The following is a 24,017-nucleotide window of genomic DNA, read 5'->3' on the forward strand; positions in this document are numbered from 1 at the left end:
TTCAATTTTCTCATCAGAAATTAAATTTAAGAAAAACAAAATGGCTTCAAAATCCTCTCTCCTTTGTTTTTCCTTTTGTTTCCTCTTTCTTTGTCAGGCCAGCTTCGCTCAGCTCTTAGGAGCTGAGCGTCAGCAGATATGGCAAAGGCTGCAGCAACAGCAGCAGCACCGGGCGCTCAGGTCTAAGACTGAGTGTCAGATCGAGCGCCTGAATGCTCAGGAACCGAACCGTAGGTTCGATTCAGAGGCCGGTGTCACCGAGTTCTGGGACGCGACCCAAGAACAGTTCGAGTGCGCCGGAGTTCAAGCCGTCAGGCATGAGATCCGGCGCAACGGGCTTTTGTTGCCTTACTATAGCAACACTCCCCAGCTCATCTATATCGTTCAAGGCTAGTCTTCTACTCTCTCTCTCTGCATGTTTAGTCAAAATTCACATTTTGTTTTTTGTTTAATTATTTGATATTGGCTCGACTAATCCATATTCCTACAACATCAGGTAGGTCTATTTGAGTGGTTATATCTTTTCTATTTGGTATGACAAAAGTACTATCCAAGAAATTTTTCTTTTACCAAGATTCTCTTAAATATTTTTTAAAAATATTTTTGACTTATGAATTATTGTAACTTGCTCTGTTTTTAATTTAGTTTTCAAATATATAAAATTTTTTCAGAAAGTTTGAAGAATCTCTTTTTGAGTGTCTCTTTATTTTTTATTTAGTTTTTAAATATAAAAAAATTATTTCAAAAAGATTGATTATATTATTTGTGGGTTTCTCTACTTTTTAGAATTTAATATTCAAATCTATAAAATTTATTTCAGAAAAATAGAAGAATTTATTTCTGAATTCACATAAAAAGTTAAGTATTTTGACTCATCCAAATATATAAATTTTATCTTAAATTTTTTGAAAAATCTATTTACGAATTCACATTAAAAAGTACAGGTATTATGACCCTCGGACTTTGAACAATAGTCACATTTAAATTCAAGTACAACCAACATGGTTAAATTTAAATTCTGAATCGACAGAGTCATTAAAATTAAATTTAAATTCTGAATCTGTCGCTGGTGCTGCTCTAACACTCTTATCTAGTAGTATGTGTGGAGGTTTTAGTTAGCATCTTTTATTTTTTTTATGAATGTAGGAAGTGGAGTTCATTCAACTGTGTTCCCCGGTTGTGCCGAGACGTTTGAAACCGAGTCGCCACAATCGAGGCAGGGAGAGAGAGGAGAGAGAGGGCAGAGACACCTCGATCGTCACCAGAAAGTTAGGCGTTTTCGGGCTGGTGATATTCTTGCATTGCCTGCCGGAGTTACTCATTGGACATATAATGATGGTGAAGAACCTATTATTAGTGTCTCACTTATTGACACTTCTAATCAGGCCAATCAACTTGATCTCACCTTCAGGGTAATTAAACTACTGATTCAATTAATGTTTTTGAGACTAATTTGTGTTCTAAGTAAAATAATGTAAGGATTGATGCTAAAACCAAAGGGTAACTAAAATGGCTCCATTTAGGTGTACTACTTACAGGAATTTTTTGAGAACAATAATTTTTTGTTTTTAGTACTCTAAATTTAATTGAGTCATTCCACTTTTTCGTTGTGTCCTTTTATATTTAGGAACAACGTTACTTTAAATTTCTCAATTTACCCGTAACATGATGATTTTAAACCCACAGAAATGTCTATGACATGTTTTAGATTACAAGTTTCAAAAAATTTTCTTTCTTAAACTCTATGTTCAGTCAAAATCGTCACGTAAATTGGGTCAGAGGAAGTAATAAAGAGATGTTTCAAAAAATGAATAAGTGACCATTTTTTATGATGAATAGAGTAATAAAATCTATAAATAGAAAACCATCTATGTATGATATGTTTTAACTTTTTTGACACAAAATACTGTAACAAAATCATGGTACTTAATTTTTTTTTTTTTTGTGATTGATTTTCAATTTTTCAGAAATTCTTCCTTGCTGGAAATCCTCAACGTGGAGTACAACAACAAATATTAGGAAGACAACAAGAGGAAGCCAGCCCATTTGGAACAAGAGGCTCTCAACAAGAGAGTGGAGGCAACATTTTAAGTGGATTCGAGGCTGAACTTCTCTCCGAGGCATTCAACGTTGATGCCGAGGTGATACGAAAGCTTCAGGAACAGGCGCCCGAGAGGGGAATCATCGTCCGGGCCGAAAACCTTCGTTTCCTCCTTCCGGAAGAATCTAGAGAAGAAGAAGAACGTGAATTCCATGGAAGAGGAGGAAGGCCTATTAATGGCTTGGAGGAAACATTTTGCACAATGAAGTTGAGGGAGAACATTGGTCATCCTACTAGGTCTGACGTGTACAATCCACGTGGCGGACGCATCAACACCGTCAATGGTAATACTCTCCCGGTCCTTAACTTTCTCCAGCTCAGCGCGGAGAGAGGAACCCTCTACAGAGTAAGTGATTATTGTCCCTATTAAAGAGTTTAACTTTTATATACTGACTTTTATGTTAACATTTTACCCTTTATTTATGAGTTTAGCTTATATACTGCCAGGAAATAAAATCAATATGAATAAGCATGCGATTATGAATAGCTTGAGTTAACTACACGTAATTATCATCATTAGCTACAAATTAGCAGCTTGAGATAACTAAACATTACTTGCACTATGAATTATTAGCTCGAGATGACTACACGTAATTGCTCACTAGCTACACTTTAATTAGTATCTTGAGATAATTAAACGTTACTTCCACTATGAATTATTAGCTTGAGATAACTACACGTAACTGTCAATATTATTTTTTCAACATGATTAGATATGAGTGTTACCTTTAAAGTTTGAAGTATATGCATATCCTTGACAAGTGGAACTAGTACAAAAGTGTGACATTTTGTTGCTTGATTTTTCAGAATGCTATAGTGGCACCACACTGGAACACGAATGCCCACTCAATCATCTACATCATCAGGGGAAGCGGCCGGATCCAGGTGGTTGGGAACGCTGGAAGGTCCGTGTTCAACGACGAGGTAAGGCGGGGCCAGCTAATCGTCGTGCCTCAAAACTTCGCCATTGTGAAGAGGGCAGGGGAGGAAGGGCTCGAGTACATCGCCTTCAAGACCAACGACAACGCCATGACTAACCCGTTAGCTGGGCGGTTGTCAGCTATCCGAGCCATGCCCGAGGAAGTCCTCATGAACTCGTACGATATTTCGAGGCAGGAGGCTAGGAGCTTGAAGTATAATAGGGATGAGCTTACTGTTTTTGGACCAGGAGCTAGATCTAGCAGGCAATATGCCTAAAATGTGAAGTGTAAAGTTATGTAAAATCAAATGTAATAATGTCTCAAAAATCCTATCTTTTGTACTATGTGCAGTGTTGGGATTTATATGCTGAGGGAATAAAAAATGCCTTTTGTAAAAGGCATCTTTGAGTGAACAAAAACGTATTGACTTTTTAATACATATCCTTTTTGTTCCCTTCATTTTTTTCTACTTTTGTCGACTGTGTGTACTTCTTGTGTTTGCAAATTACTACTATAAGAAATTATCCTGTATTCGTTACTTAAAGATTAGACTAATTTGAATTTTAATCATCCTGTACTCGGTATTCAATACTCAATGATCGATTAATCCGGATTGTACTTAATGATCCGATTAATCTGGATTCGGAATGCGTACGTAGACTCATTAAAGGGAAAATGTTGTTCCGAGGATTTTTCATTTTGGGGACTTGATTAGAGATTTTTGAAAGGTGACGGAATTTCATCTATATACACCACCACAAGTTTCAAAAGAATGTTTTTGTTTTAAATTCTGTGATCAATCAAACGAGCCACGTAATTCAAGGGCAAGATGCATTTTTGCCCTTTTCCCTTTGTGTAACTTTCAAGAATGTAAGTTTTATTTTAAGAACTTTGAAGACTCCATATATACCCAAATTCACATTGAAAACACTAACTAATTTGATCCTCGTACACTGAACAATTTACATAAGAGATAGAGGAAGTATTATGTAAAAACTACTATGTTTGTGGGTGATGGCATGTTACAAAAGAAGATAATACTTCAAAAACAATAAAAGCTAATTTATGAGATTGGTGACTACACTTCTTCTAACATTTTCATTTAATCTAAAATATCATATTTTTTAATTTAAGTTTTATGCATTAACGGTACCATAAAAATATTTACACAATTTGTGTATATAACTTAATCAATTTTTTCTTCCCCACATATGGTCCCTCAATATGCAAGTCTGTATAATGAGCATTTTCCTATGCCAATACAGTATTTCCCACTATCTTTATCCAACACTATCAACTTTAATTAAACTCCATACTAAAACTAAAGACAAAGAAGTTCAAAAGTCAAAGAGTAATAAACAATAATAAAATAGCAAAAGAATATCCTAGCTGAAAAGCACTAACTCCAAATTTTTGGTGGTCCTTATTTGGTCAAGAAAAAACAAATGAAATTTCAAACTTGTCGACTCCCAATTTATGATGAAATCCAAAATTGACCCCTCAAAGTTCTGGTAATTCTGTCAAATCCTCAGCCTTTATGAAAAAGTTGAACAAAAAGTCCATATCATCCTCTAATCTTGTTGTGCCATCAAACATATCACAACTTTGAAATCCTTCACCAGCCATAGTAGGAACAAAGTTCGAGTTGTTGTCCATTGCTAGTTCATCCCAGAAACTCTCGTCGATCTTGCTAAAATACTCCCATGAGTCGATTTCTTCTTGTTTATTCTGATCACCGATTGTCATGCTCGGGGCAACGATCGATGACAATGAATCGGATGTCACGGCTGACATTTCGCTAGACGATATTTGTGGCGAGTTAGGAGCATGCACGAAACTATTTATTTCATTAATCTTCTTGGAGTGTATTTTGGAGTTTTGAGGAGGTTGATAACTTGTTAGCCTTTTCTTCAAATGAGTATGCCAAATATTTTTTATTTCATTATCCGTTCTTCCCGGTAATCTTGCTGCTATTGCTGACCATCTAGAAAAAAAATAAAGAAATTTTTATCAGGATAAGGGTATCAAAATCTTTGTAAATTAAACAATGCATTAACCTATATGGAAAGAGGGATCGTATCACACGTGCATTTATATTTTCAATAACAATTAATGCATAGATTTGCCAATGGAATTAATTAATATTCTATTTACCAACTTGTCTAATCGAATCTTTTCTCATCTACTTGAATAAATACTTTGCAGAAACCAAATAAAAAAAAATATGGCCATAAAGAACAGACATGTGAAAGTCTGTGCATGATCCTCACATTCCGAACCCCTTAATAACAAACTCACTACAAAGAATCAGAGATGGACAATTTCCTTTGTTAAATAATAAAAATTCGTCGCTAATCCTGTGTAACGGTGATAAATTATCCAAAAAAAAAAAAATGATTATGATACTACCTATTATTTAGCAAACATTAATAATGAATTTCTTAGCTATTTCATGTTTTTTTCTTCTGTAGTGAGCATAAATTTTACGACATATTTAAGACTAGAAATTTTGAAATTGCTTTTTCTTTTTTAAACTTTGTGCTCAGTCAAACACCGTCGTATAATGAAATAAAAAGGAAAAAAAAGATTTTGAGAATACAATTGATATGAGAATATATTTTGATCTAAAACTGACCTATTGCCAAGAACTTCATGTAAATGGATGATATTATCTTCTTCTTCTTTGGTGAAATTTCCCCTCTTTATATCTGGACTCAAATAATTCATCCACCTGAGTCTGCAACTTTTTCCACATCTCAATAGTCCTGAATAACCAAAAGAGCAAAATAAATATCAGAATGAGTTGTACTTTCCAAAATCTCAAGAAAAGTATAAGTCAAAATTGGATTTTTGATCCTTTTTAAAAAAAAATCCTTTTAGTACATCATGTTTTTTTCTTCAATTTCCACCATATTTTTCTATTAATTTCTTCATAAAAATTTGGTAAATATAATAAGCCTATTAGATAGTCAATCCTGCCGTTTCTTGTTACCCTGTTTGACTTGACACAGAGTTTCGAAAAAAAAAAAAAACACCAAAACGAGTTTTATTTTCCGAAATCTCAAGAAAAGTATAAATCAAAATTGGGGTTTGATCCTTTAACACAAAATCCTTTAAAAACATCTAGTTTTCTTCTACTTCCACCATATTTTTATACTAATTTCATCACAAGAGTTTGCTAAATATAATGACCAAGAAAATAGTTACTCCCTCCATTTCATTCTATGTCGTCTTGTATGATAAGACACGGAATTTAAAAAAGAAAAGAAAAGAATAAAGATCTCTTAAATGATCTATCGACCTAAATCTAACATAACGTTTGTGTGATTATTATAATCGTAAAACAAAAAGTTCAAGTCGAAATATTTCCAAATTTAGAAAGCATTTAACGTTTAAGAACACACTAAAAAGGAAATACGTTCACATAAACTGTAATTACCAGCTTGTTTAGGAAGCGCGCGCCAATTACCATGGCCATTTTTTTGAATGTAAGAAATGAGAATTTGGTCTTCTTCATGATCCCATGGCCCTTTCTTCAATCCCGTCTTTTCACAACAAGGTGCTCTCACCATTTTTTCTTTTTATGTTGCTCTTTTATGAACTAAATCAATATATAGATTGGGTTTTCTCTATTTTTGTGTGTGAAAAACTATTAGAACTGTCACTCTTTAGTTCCGATTGAAAGAAAGAAATGGAGAAAGGGTTAAGTGTTTATTAAGGTAACGAGTGGGTATTTATATTACTAACATATTTTAAAAGAAATAAAGGGTTAGTCAAAGGTCAGCATTGTATTAAAAAGAGCCCTTTCTTGCAATTTCGACGAAGTTGGTATTTGTTTTTTCTTACTGTCCAAAAAGGTAATATATTTGCGTATTGTATATCCAAGTGTGTGAACTGTGGACCATCAAAATGAGTAAAAAATTAATTAATCAAATGGTCCGTCCAATGAAGGGAAACTTTCTCATTTGGATATTACGTTGTGCGAATCAAAATTAGTTAAGATCATAATTAAAATGAGTACCGTATATCGAATCAAAAACCCAAAAAGAAAAGGTAATATATGCTTTACTCATATAAAACCAAGACTATGAGGGGTCGTTTGGTAGAAGGTATAAGCTGGGATATCCCAGCACTAATTTTTATACCATATTTGATAGAAGGTATAAATTTATCCTGGGATAAATTTATACCTTGTATCAAACATGATACAAAAATTAGTGTTGGGATATACCAGCTTATACCTTCTTATCCCACTTATACTGAAATTATTTTATACCATCTTTTAAATGGTATAAAATAATCCAATAAATGAAATAAATTAGTCTCAAAATTATAATCCCGGGATAAATTCGACTATATACCGAACGACCCCTGAATGTTGTAAGAGACAATCAAACTAGACATGTCCTTTATATTGACGTTTTGCATATGTCATACTGTACTATTTATGCACTTTAACTGAAAATTTAGAACTCGAGCTTTATAATATACTACTTACATTTTGTATGACTATAATTTTTTTTCATTAAAGATAAATGAAAAGTTGAATTTATCGATCCAAAGTTGGGCAAGTTGCCAAGTTGCGTAAATGAAATAATTAAAGATGGACCTTGGTTGAAACCAGATTGATCCATCAGATTTTTGGTCTAAAATAATTATCAGTGGTTCTTTTTCAAAAAATGGGAGAGAGGATTATATGGTTGGAAATTAAACTCTCCACGATCAGGTGAAATTTTAATTAGTCAACCGATTAAGTTACTAGAATTTTTATATCTGATTTACATATAAAATTTTTTAAAACTTTTTAAATTTCTTACTCAATTAAATACTTTCACATAAAATGAGACTATGAATAATATTTGCTTTCTTTGCCCGGCTGCTTTCCTTTTCCTACAATATTTTTCCTTTAGATTCCTAATTGTTGGCCTTAGTGGCTTAGTGTTTATCAACTGTCTATATTGTCAACACGTTTCCCATTGCCAGTTGGTTCCCTTTTAAGGAAGTTTAGTTCAACTCTCATAAAATTCATCAAACTTTAATGAGCTTGAGGGTGTGTTCTGTGCGAGGGAAAATATATTTTTGGATAATGTTTTCTAGGAAAAAAAGTGGGTTACTTACGTATTTTCTTGTATTCGGTACGTAAGGAAAAAAATATTATTCTAAAAGCATTTATATATAATCTAGACAAATACTATGGAGATGGGGTGATGCCGTGGTGGGGATTGCGTGGGTGGTGGGGGTAAAGATGAGGTGGGTTCGAGGTGGGGAGGAGAGAATCAACGTGGAATGCTACTTGTAAAACTTGTTTTCTCTACTTCAATTAAGAAAGTTATTCTTCCTCATTTTTAAAGAACTTATTCTAAAAAACGATACAACAACATACCCAGTGTTTTCCTAAAAAACAATATTTTTCAAAAAATTTAACCAATAGAAGAATACTGAAAAATGTTTTCCTCTGTATTGAACGCACCCTGAATTTAAATCAAAGCTCAATGAAATTTTTCAGGTGTTCTATTTTTAGCGACTATTCACCGATATGGACACAGATATTTACCACATGAGTATTAGGGGTGTTAATGGTTCGGTTTGAGTCAGTTATCTTCTAAAAGATAACCAAATCAACTTAGTCGGTTTTTCAAATGTTAGAATCAAATCAAATCAATTATATCGGTTTTTCATTGCTTCTGTTTTTGTCGGTTTTTATTTAAATATATGACAATATACGTCCAAGCACATTTGACCATTTTCTAGCATAACACTACCAATCAATTACTCCTATTTGAGAAAAGAGGGAAATATAAACTTAATCAAGTTATATATGTACTTTCTCCAAAAATTTGTATGCATCATCTAAGAATTTAGCCATTTTTAAGGAACATAAAAAAAAAGTTTTTACAATGAATTTGTTTTTGTGTAGTAAATTAAAAATCTAGTTGTGACATATCAAGATATCTTGATGAATAATTAAATGTTTCAAAAACAAATTATTTTGAACAAGAAATAGATTCTTAGAATAATCAAAATAAAAAATAACAAATCAAACTAGAAAGTAAATACAAAAATTGGATTATTGTAAAGGCAAACACATAGATTATGAATAAGAGTGCAAAAGATTATATCGTAAAATTTCAAATTTTTTCTATAAAAGTATACATCTATAATTTTTAGATAGTATTTATATTGTCAGTTTGGTTCGGTTATTTCGGTTATTTTTTGCTTAAAATAAAAATCAAATCAAATTTTGTTGGTTTATAAAATTAAAAATCAAAATCAAATCAAATCAAACCAAACAATGTCATGTTTTTTTTCTTCGATTTGATTCAATTTTCGGTTTAGTTTGATTTTTCGTTTTTTCGTGAACACCACTATACTGTTATAGAAATAATATAGCTTCACAAAAACTAAAATATTCAGAAATCCCCTCAGTGCTATGGTTCTTTCACGTTATTTTTGTCGACTAGAAAGCTATTAGCTTCACTATCTAAATCAAACGCAAAATATCACCTTTATTCCATATATTAAACCCTCTAACTCATTCGCGACACAAAAAAATTGTGTCTTGTGGCCAAAAAAAGAAAGCATTTCGCTCTTCCATCGTCAGCTTCATCATTTATGTGTAAATTAAAAGTTGTGATTTTGAAATTCTGAAGTGATTCTGAAGATGAAGGTCGGTGATAATTATCTTAAAAAACTATATCATGGAGAAGTGATGGTGAAAATTATGATTTGTGTAAGGGTGACGATGCATGAAGAAATTTCAGATATGACTAATGGTGAGTGGTGAATTTTAGCAATAGCTAGGGCCAGTGTTGATATAGTGTTGTGAAGGCAAATTGATTGAGCTAGGGACAGTGGAATAATTTGGTACAATTATTGGTTTATGGCTATATGTTGATGGTGAAGGAGAGATGAAATAATTAAATGGCATGGTGGCATGGTTAAAGTGGAAGAAGGAATGTTGAATAGCAAGATCTTGTCTTTCGCAAACCATAAGGTCAAAGTTATACTTCTGGCAAACTATAAGGAAAAATTTATACCTTTTTCCAATATGATTTGGAACATTAGTTGACTATCTGATTGATTTTTTTTTTCTTTTATGTGAAATGAATCTAAAATAAACTTTTTTTTTTTTAAAAAAAATAGCCATTGACCAGGATGACGAGCACAAGTCAAAACGTTGACTATTTTTGCTAAATAAATGGATTTAGATTTTTAGGGTGCCAGCAATAAGTGCACTTTCACCCAATTAGTCAAAGTCCACATTTTGGGGCGACAGCTTTATAATTGCACACGAATGTGCGTTTGCTTGTGTACATCCTTTTTTAAAAATTAATTTCTAGTGTTCCTTTTTGTTTTTCTGTGTTTCTATTTCATCATCAACCAATTTTTTTTTTTAAGAAAAGAGAAAGTTTTACGTGTTTGTGTTGGAAAAAAAGAAGAAGAAGAAACAAGTCCACACATGAGGAGATGTGTTTATCCTGAAGATAAACTTTTATAATCATACAGATATTATGGAATGTTTAATACTACAAATTTAAAAGTTTACCGTCACACAACATTGTTACATACATAATACCATAAGTTGTACAAATTATTCTTTCATTCTTATACAGTATGCCGTGTCAAACAATGTCATATAAATTAAAATGAGAGGGAGTATGTGGTTTAAAAGAAAATATTAATATGGACAAGCAAAACTATGTTAACTTTTATTACGATTATAAACCGTTACAAAGCTTAAAAGCTTTCTTTAATTTTTTGTTGGTCGCTCATTTCTATCTTTTTGGCTGATCAAACTTGAACTCGAACTATTCGACTTCTTTATCATTTCCATCTACTCCCTCATTTTCCTTTGACATTTCCTCCAATGATTTCCCTTTAGATTCTGGTACCAACAATGTAAACAACATCCCAAAAAAATTAATACAACCTAAGACAATCAAAGAATTCCTCACACCAAAGCCAGGAGGGTAGCCAGAATCAGTCTTGTTTGGATCATTAGATTGTGCAGCATAAAGAAATCCAAATGCACCAACTATTGCTCCTGCTTTGCCAGCGGCAGCCGATATCCCGTGGCACGTCGACCGTAGCCTCGCGGGGAAAATCTCCGCAGGGACCACAAACGTGGTCGCGTTCGGACCAAAATTGGCAAAGAAAAAAGTTAAGGAATACATGATAACAAATCCAATCCTGTTTTCCTTGTGTGTCCAGTGATTGTAAGGAATGGCCAACGCGAACATGAACGCGGTCATGAAGAAAAACCCCATTAATTGGATAGTGAATCGCCCTAATTTATCGATGAATGCCACCGTAAACCAATACCCTGGGACGGTACTACAGAGAGCGATAAGAGTTTGTGCTCTTGCAATTCTGTAAACTTCTTCGAGCGCGTTCATTGTCTCGGGTGGAGGGATCCATCCAATCGCGCTAAAAATGTCTTTTTGGAAAAGATTTTGGCTATAGAAAGCAATGTCCAATAAAAACCACGTGCTAGTCGTTCCGAGCAAGTGAAGTCCGTGCCGACGGAGGAATTGTATCGTGAACAACCCGAAATCGTTCCCTTTTTCTGTCGCAACTTTTTCTTGCTCGGCTTCTATTTCGACTTGTAGCACTCTTGACATGTCACTAGCTGCTTGTTTCGCGTTCTTGGCCACTAAGGCCGTGTAACGCGCTGTTTCAGGCATCTTCATTCGCCAGTAATAAGTAAGTCCAGCTGGCAGAGCGCCAAACATTAAGATCACACGCCACGCGAGATCAACCTCGGGGGGAGTGGAAGCACTAGGGTTGTCCTGATATGCTGGAGCAGGGTACACTGTTTTAAACGAGGCAGAAACGACAATTGCCGCCATCCCGCCAACCAAGATCCCGAAACCTTGCATAGCAAACACAGCCGCTATAAACGCGCCACGTGTCCTTTTGTTGGCGTACTCAGACATTATAACGGCAGACAAAGGGTAGTCGCCACCAATCCCAAACCCGAGCCAAAACCGGAAGAAACAAAGCGTGGCCATAACGCTTTTCCGCATATGGCCAAAAGAAAGGCCAGAGGCAATTGAACAAATGACCATAATCATAAGTGTCATTCCATAGACTTTTTTCCTTCCTAATTTATCACCAAGCCACCCGAAGAACAATTGTCCGGCGAGGGTCCCACAAAACGCGACACCATTAACCGCGGCAGAGACGTTAGGAGGGAGAGTCCCGGGCTTTGTTGACCCCTCGACGTGATAGTAAATGCGCCCGAGCAATTTCGTGACCAAAGAAATGCAGAAGAGGTCATATGCATCAGTGAAAAAACCCATGCCAGCAACAACAATTGCAGTGAAGTGATACAATTGTGTTTTTGCTACATCAAGTGCACTTAGCACTTCCAATTGCTCTTTAGCCATGAGTCAAAACTCAAAATTCTGCAAAAAATAAAACAAAAAAGTAGTGGAAACATTATTGGAAGATATTTTGAATGTAGTTAATAGAAGCTAATCTGAATGATTATGAGTGTCATCTGTGTAGAATGGGATGGATTATGGATATTGACAATTTAGTAAAAGACAAAGGTAAGCCAACTCATATTTTGCAACTAATTTGACATCAAGAGTGTGAAAGCAAAATAGAGTCTATGACTTTAACTTATACTATAAACGTTTTAACTTTATACTTTTCACTTAACCTAAGGGACATGTTCATATAGCCACATAAATACCAAGACATGTTTACGAGCATAAGTTTTGAAAATATTTTTATATAAAAGTCTTTGTATCAAATATTTTTGTACAATAATAGGCTTCTTTTCTATAGCCAAACAACACAAACTGGAAGCACAAATAAGTTCTTATAGCAGCAATCAGAAGAACAACAAAAATAGCACTACCATTTTTTTTATCCTAGAACAGAAAAATCAAAGGGATATAATTGATAATGAACCCAGTAAATTAAATAAATTATATCGTAAAATCCGGAACTTAAAACCCATAAGCTTCAGATCTTGATTTTGCGCCTATATAAAAAAATCCGCATCTATGCTTGTGATCTCCTAATCACACGAGACTACCCGTTGCACTAAAGCTTCCCTTTGCTATGAAATAGAAATATCAAAGACTCGATACCTTTATTTTTTCCATTGAAACAATCATGCATGACCATATCGAAACATGTACACACACAAGAAAGAAGAGAAATGTAAACAAGAAAAAGAAAGTATAGGAAAGATAAAGCTATACACTCACCTTAAACGGTTTTTTCCACCAAGTTTCACTGAGTAGTCAATTGACACCGACTAGAAAATGTAGAAATCAAACAAAAGAGTGAACTAGAACTTGGTGTTACATGTACTAGATAGTCTGAACAATTATATAAAGCTTTTAGAGATAGAGTAAAAATCTGAATTGTGGAAAAAGAGGAAAATATGAGTAAATGAGATGAGGAGAGAGTTGTTGGTCCTTGGCATTTTGTGTAAGAATTTAAGTTCTTTGCGTTGACTATATAAACAATATTCATATAATCAGATTATTTATTATGTAATTTAAAGTAAATTTGTACTATAATAGTTTGATGAAAATGATAAATAACTTGCTATAACATGTTAAAATTCGGTGACTACTGCTATATATATATACCTATTTTTATTGAGTTTAAATTATATACATCGCCAATGTGATTTTTTTCTTCACTATCAAATTACCCAAAAGATATCTATCTACAGACTTTCTCAAAATATGAGCTTTATAATCTTGAAAACAAGATAATTATTTGCTATAATAGCTAAAAATAATTGAACAATGTAAAAGTTTCTTACTCTAATAACATATACAACTTAAACTTTAATTCACTTGGCCTACATCACTTGGCTTTTTAGAGCCTGTTTGGATTGACTTATAAGTTGCTTATAAGCTGTTTTCAGCTTTTTTGAGTGTTTGGCTGGCCAACTTAAAGTCATTTTGTGCTTAAAATAAGTCTAAAAAATTAATTGGGCCCGTTTAGCTTAGTTTATCTAAAGCAGCTTATAAGCTGAAAATAACTTATAAGCCAAAAAAAAAAGTTGGCTAGGCCAACTTTTTTTTTTGGCTTATAAGCTGTTTCCAGCTTATAAGCTGCTTTTTTTAAGTCCATCCAAACGAGCTCTTAATCTTTGGATCTTGTGACCTACAATTTAATATGTTGCTCCTAGTTTTTTTCTCTCCTTTTTCTTTTGTACTTTTGAGATTGATCCAATTTAATATTTCGTTTTTACTTTTTCTCTCCTTTTTCTTTGTACTTTTAGTGTCATTCTTCGTCATATAATTTTAGTACTCCACCCTCATGACTCCACAATTCTTTTTGTTCTTTTTCATTTTCCATTTTTTTTTTGTTTCTTTTTTATGTGATTTATCTGTTTTTAGTAGTGCAATAAACTAGTGAATAGTGATAAATGGGAAAGAAGAAGAAGAAGGAGCATTCAATTGTGTGAAGCAAAAAGTAAAAAAATTCCCAAAAGGTTATATAGTTGGAAGAAACTGCATGAATTTCCATTCAAATTGGTTGGTCTTCAAATAGGTTGGTCTTTAATTTTTGTCCTTTAACAATAGAACTTATGCCGGGTTCTTTAGTAATGTGGGACGAACTTGTGGAATATTACGATATGAAAATATAAACTTATGCCCCACGAAAAAGTTGTTTGTTAGGAGGGCCAAAAATTAAAGACGCACAAAATAGGGACATAAGTGCCAATGACCCCATTAGGTACAAGAAAAAACGGTCCATTTGCACTTTTGGCCCTATTTGTGCTGGTCATTAATTTTTCCCCCTCATAACAAATAACTATTTCGCGAAGCATAAGTTCATAATATCCCGCACTCTTAAATAACTTATTCCTTGTTATGCATAAGTTTGATTTTGAAGGGAAAAAATCAAAGACCAGACAGGAAAACCTTGCAATTTTTCCAGAAAACATGTCTCAGATGACTCCAACATCGAGTCCAGCCCAAACAAAATTACGTGGCCCGGGCCCTTAATGGGCTGGAAACAGACCTGGTCCATTTGAAATGCCTAAATTATTTGCTTATACATCAAGAATATTTGCTTCTTAAATTTTTTCATAAAAGTTTCATTGTAATTTATACAGTAGTACATGTTGGTTTCTAAATTTAGAATCTGAACATTTATAATATTTTGAAACTTATTTTGCCTAGCATTTATTCTGTGCACTTTCTGCATTTGAATTGCAATTTTGCCTAGCATTTATTCTGTGCACTTTCTGCATTTGAATTGCATATAATTGTGAATGCATCTTACAAAAATATTTTGTAGTTTTATTTATTTCTTAGTTTATTTTATTTATTTCTAGAGCACCTTTCGCATCTTACAATATATTTGGTGTTTACAATCCCAAAGGAGGGTTGGATTGATGTCTCAAATTTCAGGCTATCAAGTTAAGACTTGTGTCAGTAAAGAAGGCTAAATTGCTTCAATTTACTTTCTTTTTTTACTATAATCATTCGCTATTCAAAATTTACCAGTCCAAGTAATTTGAATTCGTGTATGTAAGACCCGTTAAAGGTGGAAACGGTCCCTACCAGAATGTTTTATATACCCGAAACCAAACGTGAGACCTCTTGTTAGGGTCTAAGGATAGAAGAATCATATACATTCCACCAAAATTTTCGGGGATAAATATTTTTACTTCGCTTATACATAGAACACACTGGTATATACTAATCTAACTCTTTGTTTATGTCATCTTTAATTTCGATTTTCTTGAAGTGCTTAATTTATAGTATTGTCCCGAAATGTCAACGCTTTGGATTAGATAGTGCAATTAAAAATTAAAGTCAGATTATCTATTAGAACCAGTTTTTTCTTGAAATAAATTAAATAGGGCATATCCAGCGAATGAAATAGTCGTGCAAACTGCTAATCATTCACATCATGTACCAATTGTACTTCCAAGTGATAGAGATGTACGGTACATAAATAGCTGACTTTCGTTTGTTTTTATTTTGTTTATTTTTGGGTTCTCACTCTAAATATCTACATTGGGACTCGACTAACTTGTCCCAACAAATCTCACTTTGAGGATAAAACGTTCTCTATAAAGATATTTCATTCTCAAAACTCGAACTCGAGATCTCTAATTAAGAATTAAAAAATACGTATACCGCCTTACCATAATCTTTCATGGTCTTTACTTTATTTTGGGATAAGACACTTGTTGACACCCAATTTTGTCCCGCCTCTCTTCCAAAATACCTATTTATGTTTATAACATTTTATGGAAAATTAAAAAATATATATATTATATTTTACTATAATTATTAGCCTTTTATCAATACCGGCACTTCATTATTCTGTTACGGTTACTATTATTATTATTATCATTATTATTATTATTATTATTATTATTATTATTATTATTATTATTATTATTATTATTATTATTATTATTATTATTATTATCATTTTCGGCATTTTACCAGCTCACGCACGCGCATCGCATTTATCTTTGCATAATTAGAATAATAGTATTTATTTACCGTGGATTTTCAAAAAAAAGAAATATATTATTGCACGACTATTATAACACCATATAATCTTATTACCCGAGTCCTAATAATCACACATTTTTGTATTAAGCAATATTTTGTCACCCTTGGTATATCATTAATTAAAATGGGTCTTTTATTCAAGTGCAGAAGCCAAACTATTTCTTGCACTCAGTCCGTATTTTTGATTTATCGGATTCCAAATCAAAGTTCAATCAACTCATAAATATTTTCTGACCAGCCTATATTTTTACCCTAATTTTTAGATCAGTCCGTGTTCTAATTCGCTGGCCCATTCTTTTAATACCCGGTCTAAAAATTGACCCAGTCCACAAATGGACCGGGTCTGACCCGTTTTACACAAAATAAGGGTTTCCCCTCATCTTCCCTTTCATTTTTTCGTTCCCCCCCACCGCCGCACTTCCACCTTTCCCTTCCACCGCCGCTTCACCTCCCTCGCCTTCCTCTCATCGCCACCCCCCATTTCCGCCGCTCTTCCCTCTCTTCTTTCCTCTCTCCTTCCCTTTTACCCTAAAACCCCCACTGCCATCCCACGCCTCTGTTCCCCACTAATTTTCTCCTCACGTTCTTCCCTCTATCTCCCACGCTGCTCACTGCCGCTCCACTACCACGTTATCCCTGACACCCCACTCGTCTGTCACACCACTTCACTTTGTTCCCCACGCTCCCTTCCTCTGTCCCCCCCACGCTCACTGTCATCCCCCACTTAATCTTGTCTCCCCCGCTCCTCTCAAACAAACCCTAATTCGCCCTATATATAATCGTTGTCCAAGTCAAGAAGAGGGGGGATTTTTCGGATTCATAGGAGGATTTTCTGATTCATAGGAGTACCCCAAGAAGGATTTGTTTTTATCTTTGATGAAACCCCTATTTTGATTTTTTTTTTTTATTTCTAAAATTCCCCAAGAACAATGTTTGTTTAGCCGCAGAATCCCCTTACAAAGACGAGTTTCTTGAACCCCATAAATCCCCTACAAAATAGGGCTTTCGAATTGCAAAAAAGGGTTCTGAAAATCAAAGTTCTGAATCAAGTCTTTTTTTTGAAACCCCGAAAAGCTCTAAAATATGAGTCTTTTAGTCGCCTATAATTCTCCAAAATACGAGTTTCTATTAGCAGTTCAATCTTGTTTTATTGTCAAATCGAAATATCAAATCAATTTTATTCTCGTTTACTTTGGTGCTGCTGCGAGTCCGAGCATCGCAAGCTCGGGTTTGGCCGTGTTCGAGTGTAGATCGAAGATTCGCACCCACTTCGCTGCACCAGCAAAAGGTCAGCAATTTCCCCTCTTTCTTTGAAAATTCATTTTTTTTTGGTTTGATGTTTATATGAGTTATTCTCTGCAAATTAGTTAATCTCAGTTAATTCTACTCAGTTAGCTTCATGTCCGTTTAATGTATTAATCGTGTTGTCTGATTGGTAATTGATTTAAGATTGAAGCATCAAACCTAATCGTATGTTGGATTAGATGCCCATGTTAGTGTTAATCTTTGCCATATGCTTGTTTCGATGATTAGTCTTAATGAGTGTGCTTTAGGTCCAATTTGATATGATGTTGTTAAGTGTCGGTTGCTGGTTATTGTGCGATTCAGTTAGGTTATTTAATGCTAGTATTAGTTGGTATTGGTATGCATGACCAGTTGGTAGATATGCGTAAGTTTGGAATTTCATGTATCCGCTCCATACGAACTATATTGTTCTTTCACCATCTCTGATTTAGTCATTGCTATAGTTTAAGTGGTGGTTCAGCTTGTTATTTTAAAGAAAGTTGTGTTAAGTATGTTGATTTTTTGCTCTTGAATGGCATTCATGCTAGCAAAATTACCTTTAGATTAGATAATTACCCAATTGGTATTCATGCGTATCATGTTTCTTTGTTGTTCAAAGTTCTCATCCTTTATTTGGGAATTGACTTCTTCTAGATTTCTGGGTTGATAGAGCAGTGAGATTCAGCATTTTTAGAACCAGAATACTTTGCGCTCCTTTAGCTTGAAATTTGGAGTTTCCTTATCCATACTATAAAGCCATAAGCATGCTTCCTCTATTTGGCTCTGCTTAGTTCTTGTGTTGACCTCAACTGACCCTAGGAATTTGTAATTTCGTCAACATGATTAAAATTCGTGTCTATCAAAATCGGTAAGGTTCAACTTTGAGTTAATCTCCATGTTGTTTTTTTTTTTTTAGTTTAACCAATGCATTATTCCCTTTCTATATATCTGATTCTTTTTTGGAAATCAGATGGTAATAGCCATAACGATTTAATTCACTTCTCAATACTCTTCTTTACTTGGGATATTTGCAACCCAAAGTGCTAGCCTTACTTGAGAAGATATGGACTGGTTAAGTTGAGACATAATCATCCCTTTCCTTATTCATATTGTGATCTAAGCATGCCCGTAGAGATGTGGAGGTGATTTGATGTGAAACATGTTATGTTTAATTTGATATGGATTTTGTACAAAAGTTTTAAAGTTGTATCGATTCGCTGGTGGGTTGGAGGATATAATTTGGCTTCACATTTGGGTCTGATTTTTGCCGAAGTTATATCCTTTCATGGGTTCTGTAAACTCCTGCATTCAGGATATATTTCCTATATGCCTTGTCTGCCCTGTAACTTGTTGGAAATCCTAGTCTTTGTAGTCATTTTTTGCGTATTCTTTACTGTCAGTGAAGCTGATGCCTAGTTCAATTTATAAGTGTTTTGGCTGGCATTTGCATTTGATGTGATGGTACTTGAAGTTCTTTCTTTGAGTTATGAATTTACATTATTAGTTATTTAGACTCATACTAATCCTTTTCCTTTTATTTTTATGCATGACCATCGCATACGAGTCCGAGTGACTCGTCTTCTTCCGCATTCGGTGTTGGGCTAAAAACCCAACGCAATCTCCTCTCGGGTCAATCTACGTCTGCAGCAGATAAAAAAAATAAAAAATCTGGGCTAAGCCCACACAGCAGCGGGCCACAACAATACAATGATTCTGGGCCAAGCCCAGTTCCAACAGCAGCAGCCCAGCCCTCAGCAATATAAAAGGGTGCTGGGCTGAAATTTAATGGCAAACAGATCCAGCAATCCCAAAACGGACTGGGTCCATTTGATATGATTCGCTCCCTTTTTTATTTCATTTCATGCGTTTGATTTGTATTATGCAACTAACCTCTTTGATTTAGATGAACCTTAGCGCATTTAGTGGGTTAACTTTAGTATATTGGGTAGTAAACTTAGGAGAGAAACTCACAATTAACCTCCCATAAGTTTCATCTCCTCCTTTTTATGTTAAAGTTATTTACAGTATCTATTTCTAGAATGATTGATAGCCTGAATTCGTATTTTTTGAGTTAAAGGAGTCATATTTTAACCTTATTGTCTTAATTTCAAAATATCACTAATACGCGGATATAAATTCAAACATATTATAAATAACCCTTCAAGTTCGGAGTTAATCACGTATATTTTCAGTCATGCATAGTTAAATGAGAAATGATAAAAGGATAAAGAAATTCTTATTAGCTACTTTCGTATACACTCTTAAATCATAGAAGAATCATCAATATGTATTTATAAACCTTTTTCTTATACAACATTATTATATTTTCTTTCAGAACCTTAGCAACATTTTGTGAACTTTATTTTAAAGAATACTTAAAATCCTTTCTTTATGCAAAAAATATCTTTTACAAGTTTTATTTTTTAAATAGCATCTCATTTAAAGCCCTCTATCAATATCCATAAGTATCATTTTAAATAGCATTATTACATTTTTTTTTCTCTTCTTTTAAAAACCTTAGCAATAATTTACAAATTATTTTCTTAATATTATATTTGCGTTTAGTCTATATTAATTAACCTAAGTTTGGTCGGATAACCGTAAGTTAACGGATTCTAAAGGATGCCTAACCCCTTCCCTTTAGGATAATATAGAGCCCTTACCTAGAACATACTGGTTAAGCAGACTATTAATTGAGGTTTAGTTTTAACTTTGCCTTAGTTAACCATCTAGGTGTCCTAATTCACCGTTAAATTAATTAGGTGGCGACTCCTTAAAAACAAATAAACAGGAATCACCAATACGTCATACTCTTAAATCTACCCGGTTAAAATGGGGTGTGACAGCACTAATATCCCCAGAACTTTGGCCAAAGTTCTAGCGACATACCTTACCTTTGCGGGAGTCCTATTATCCCCTGAATTATTTTAAAATGTAATAAACGCAACCCTAAGTGCTGACGCTACATAGAGAACCAATGTCTTGGGAGGCAGGTATTTACACGTGCTGCCGCATGTAATTTCGCTGTTTTTTATTTTTTTAAAAAAATATTTCATTTTCTTCCTTTATGTTTACTTGTTAATTTCAAAATATAATGGAAATATCACTTTATATTTAGAAAAATGAAAGGACAATTGTTATTGTTATTATTCTAGACTTGAACAAGAATTGGAGGTGTTGAAAATATTTGAATGTTGTTGAAATTTTAAAGTTGAGATTCAAGTGCTAAACTCATTCTAGATCCTTAGTTGTTGCTGAGATTCGAAAATGGAGAAAATTTCGAATCCACCATTGTTGAACCTTGAAAAAGCTTGAAGAACAAAAAATGGGTTTTGTTAAAATTCTTGGTTTTTGGCCAAATTGATTACTGAAGTTTGGTGATGATGTTGTTGTGAAGTTGCAGTTGAAATTTGAGCTTGATTGGTGGGGATTTGTGTCACACCCTAATCTCGCTAGAGTGTGATGGGCACCCGACCCCATATTCGGAGCCGAGCGAACCCGCTGACTCTTATAACACACATGATCTCTTTGGACTCTTAAATCAAATAAAATGAAATACATAGTAAGGCTTTCAGAACCATTCTTTTCATCGTGCTCAAGTCAAGTAAAATCTGTCATCACATGAAACTTGTAACATGAAACATAATGACACATCGGCTGGTAGAGCCGCTTACAATACTGACATTCTATACCCACGAATTTGTCTGCAAAGTCTCTAACATTAATCAGAAATCATAACATATGTGCTCTGACTCGGCAACACTCCGGAAGGAAGTGGAGCTCGCCAACCCCGCTGAAACACCTTCTAGCAAAGTCTTCTACTCATCTGGGTGTACCTGCGCGGCATGAAACGCAGCCCCCGAAGAAAGGGGGTCAGTACGGAATATATACTGAGTATGTAAAGCATGAAATACAGTAAAGCGGATCACAACTGAAACGGAGATTTACCAAAAACAAGTATGACTTTCGAAAACATCAATGCACTTGCCTTTTGAACTTAAAATCATGTATGTCATCATCGTATATCATATATACATATAACGTGCTTCGACCCTCTAGTGAGGGACGCGGTGAATACAATCATCATATATGCATGTAACGTGCCCCGGCCCTCTAGTGAGGGACGCGGTGAATAAATGCATGCATGTCATCACCATATATCATATATGCATAACGTGTCCCGACCCTCAAGTGCGGGTCTCGGTGAATGGAGTCATCATATGCCGTCCTGGCCGCCATCCCCGTATCATCATATCATCATATACGTATACATATAACGTGTCCTGGCCCGCAAGTGAGGGACTCGGTGAACAATGCAGTGGAGTACGCACGAGAACGTGTCCTGGCCCGGGACTCAGTGAAGGATACATTGAGGCATGCACGAGCAGAGTAGTGAGAAACTATATGCACATAAATCAATTTTCAAGACTCGATGAATAAGTTCACAAACAACACTTGAAGAATCGTAAGCGCGTTTCGAGGCAATCCGAGTTAGTACAAGAAAGTTATGGACATTTTACTACAAAAACTTCTACGAACGTTTAAAAGCAATCCGAGACCGTCTACGAAAGTTAGGAACATTAATTCTTATAGAACTCCTTTAAAAACATATCAAAAGTGAATAAAAACCATAAACAAGCTCGGAATCAAAGAGTAGAGTAACCCCAAGATGCATATCATACCTTATTTGTCTCTAGGACATGCCAAAAGAAAGAAAGGGTAAGCCTTACATACCTGTTCCACGTCCGATTAGCTACGCTTATTTGTCCAAGCTCGCTAGTCTACATTCAAGAGAATTGACACAATCATTAGACTCGTCGTCATACGCTTGTCTTAGTCCTTCAATTAAATTCACTTATAATCTGCCGAAATTTCGGAAGCATTTCCCCTGTAAATACAACCATCCCCGAGAATCCAACTCGGCCAAATTATCAATCAACAATCCGAGAATTCAACTCGGCCAATTTATCAACAACAATCCGAGAATTCAACTCGGCCAATTTATCAACAATAATCCGAGAATTCAACTCGGCCAATTTATCAACAACAATCCGAGAATTCATCTCGGCCAAATTACCACCAACAATCCGAAATCTTCCAAACTTAATAAGGACAACAACAACACATTCCTTCCTTCCAAATTCATGAACTACGCCAATAATCTACACATTAACAACTTCATTCTCATAATTATAAGAAACCATACTAATGGCACATTAACTTCTTCAAAAATCCCGCAACGATTACAACTTCATTTTCAAGCCATCAAATCTTCATTTTTATTATGGAATCCACAACAACAACATTCAAACTACTAAACAGAATCAATTCATCTTATCTTAGCAACATACCCTTATTCGGCCATACCCTATACATACATGTTTCATGAATTTCATCCATTTCTACATACCACAACATGCACAAATCATCCATAACACATGAAAGAAGGGGTTAAACCTTGCCTTTATCCTTTGACTACTCTATTCGGCTAGGGCTTCCAACTTGCACCATAAATACTTTGCTTGTTCCAACAACCACTCCACGTTAATAAGGACCTTCCAATTGGTTGGAATAGTAGAAGAAAATAATTTTTCTTGATCAATTTCTCTAAGGCTCTTGTTCGGTTGAGCCTTGGCCGAATGGCCTCTTATTTTCTCCAAGTTTTTCTTGAGTTGGAAGATGAATATTTGTCTTGCTTTGTAAGCTCTCATATATATATATATCTATATATATATATATATATATATATATATATATATATATATATATATATATATATATACATAGCCTATGAAGGGGTGGACACATGCCCCACCTCATGGCTCAAGGCAATTGGCCAAGCCATGGGTGGGACCCACACACTTAAGCCACACGGCCAAAGTGGTCCCTTCAAGAACCTTCTTGAATTGTTTGTGAAATTCCCGTTTTTCCCCTAGCCTTCCACAATATTACCATGAATCACCTTGTGAATTTCCCTTTTTACCCTTAGCCTTTCTCAATATTTCCATACTAATAAACAACTTGTATATTAAAATAACTTTGGAAAATAGTCTTGCCCTTAACTTACCACGACTATCTTGAAATATCCGAATGTACAAAATACGGGCTATAACAATTTGATTGAGTTTTTATTGAATTTTGAGATCCAAAAAATAAAGAAGATGAAGAACATTGCCTTTTTTTAAGTTCTTGAAA

The 24,017-nt window shown here is 34.5% G+C and overlaps 3 protein-coding genes across 3 annotated transcripts; 1 reads left to right on the top strand and 2 right to left on the bottom strand.

Moving 5' to 3' along the window:
* LOC132617757 (11S globulin seed storage protein 1-like) lies at window positions 1–3,440 on the top strand. Its single transcript, XM_060332830.1, has 4 exons — window positions 1–393; window positions 1,151–1,412; window positions 1,968–2,447; window positions 2,909–3,440. The coding sequence occupies exons 1-4, from the start codon at window positions 41–43 to the stop codon at window positions 3,296–3,298; spliced, it is 1,485 nt and encodes a 494-aa protein (XP_060188813.1). The 5' UTR covers window positions 1–40; the 3' UTR covers window positions 3,299–3,440.
* A 652-nt stretch (window positions 3,441–4,092) lies between these two features.
* LOC132619182 (transcription factor MYB4-like) lies at window positions 4,093–6,733 on the bottom strand. The gene is made up of 3 exons (XM_060334137.1): window positions 6,461–6,733; window positions 5,657–5,786; window positions 4,093–5,005 (listed from the first exon to the last, which is right to left on the bottom strand). The coding sequence occupies exons 1-3, from the start codon at window positions 6,591–6,593 to the stop codon at window positions 4,522–4,524; spliced, it is 747 nt and encodes a 248-aa protein (XP_060190120.1). The 5' UTR covers window positions 6,594–6,733; the 3' UTR covers window positions 4,093–4,521.
* Window positions 6,734–10,705: 3,972 nt separating this feature from the next.
* Window positions 10,706–13,400, bottom strand: LOC132618903 (low affinity inorganic phosphate transporter 1-like). The gene is made up of 2 exons (XM_060333898.1): window positions 13,245–13,400; window positions 10,706–12,428 (listed from the first exon to the last, which is right to left on the bottom strand). The coding sequence occupies exon 2, from the start codon at window positions 12,408–12,410 to the stop codon at window positions 10,830–10,832; it is 1,581 nt and encodes a 526-aa protein (XP_060189881.1). The 5' UTR covers window positions 12,411–12,428; window positions 13,245–13,400; the 3' UTR covers window positions 10,706–10,829.
* Between the last annotated feature and the right edge of the window lie 10,617 nt (window positions 13,401–24,017).

This window comes from Lycium barbarum, chromosome 11 (genome assembly GCF_019175385.1).
Source record: "Lycium barbarum isolate Lr01 chromosome 11, ASM1917538v2, whole genome shotgun sequence".
Lineage (NCBI taxonomy): Eukaryota > Viridiplantae > Streptophyta > Magnoliopsida > Solanales > Solanaceae > Lycium > Lycium barbarum.

Coding starts and splice junctions, on each gene's coding strand:
- LOC132617757 (XM_060332830.1), top strand. CDS start 41: ATGGCTTCAAAATCCTCTCTCCTTTGTTTTTCCTTTTGTTTCCTCTTT. Junction 394..1,150: donor ATCTATATCGTTCAAGGCTA/GTCTTCTACTCT, acceptor GAATGTAGGAAG/TGGAGTTCATTCAACTGTGT. Junction 2,448..2,908: donor AGAGAGGAACCCTCTACAGA/GTAAGTGATTAT, acceptor TTGATTTTTCAG/AATGCTATAGTGGCACCACA.
- LOC132618903 (XM_060333898.1), bottom strand. CDS start 12,410: ATGGCTAAAGAGCAATTGGAAGTGCTAAGTGCACTTGATGTAGCAAAA.
- LOC132619182 (XM_060334137.1), bottom strand. CDS start 6,593: ATGGTGAGAGCACCTTGTTGTGAAAAGACGGGATTGAAGAAAGGGCCA. Junction 5,787..6,460: donor CGCGCTTCCTAAACAAGCTG/GTAATTACAGTT, acceptor TTGGTTATTCAG/GACTATTGAGATGTGGAAAA. Junction 5,006..5,656: donor CATGAAGTTCTTGGCAATAG/GTCAGTTTTAGA, acceptor TTTTTTTTCTAG/ATGGTCAGCAATAGCAGCAA.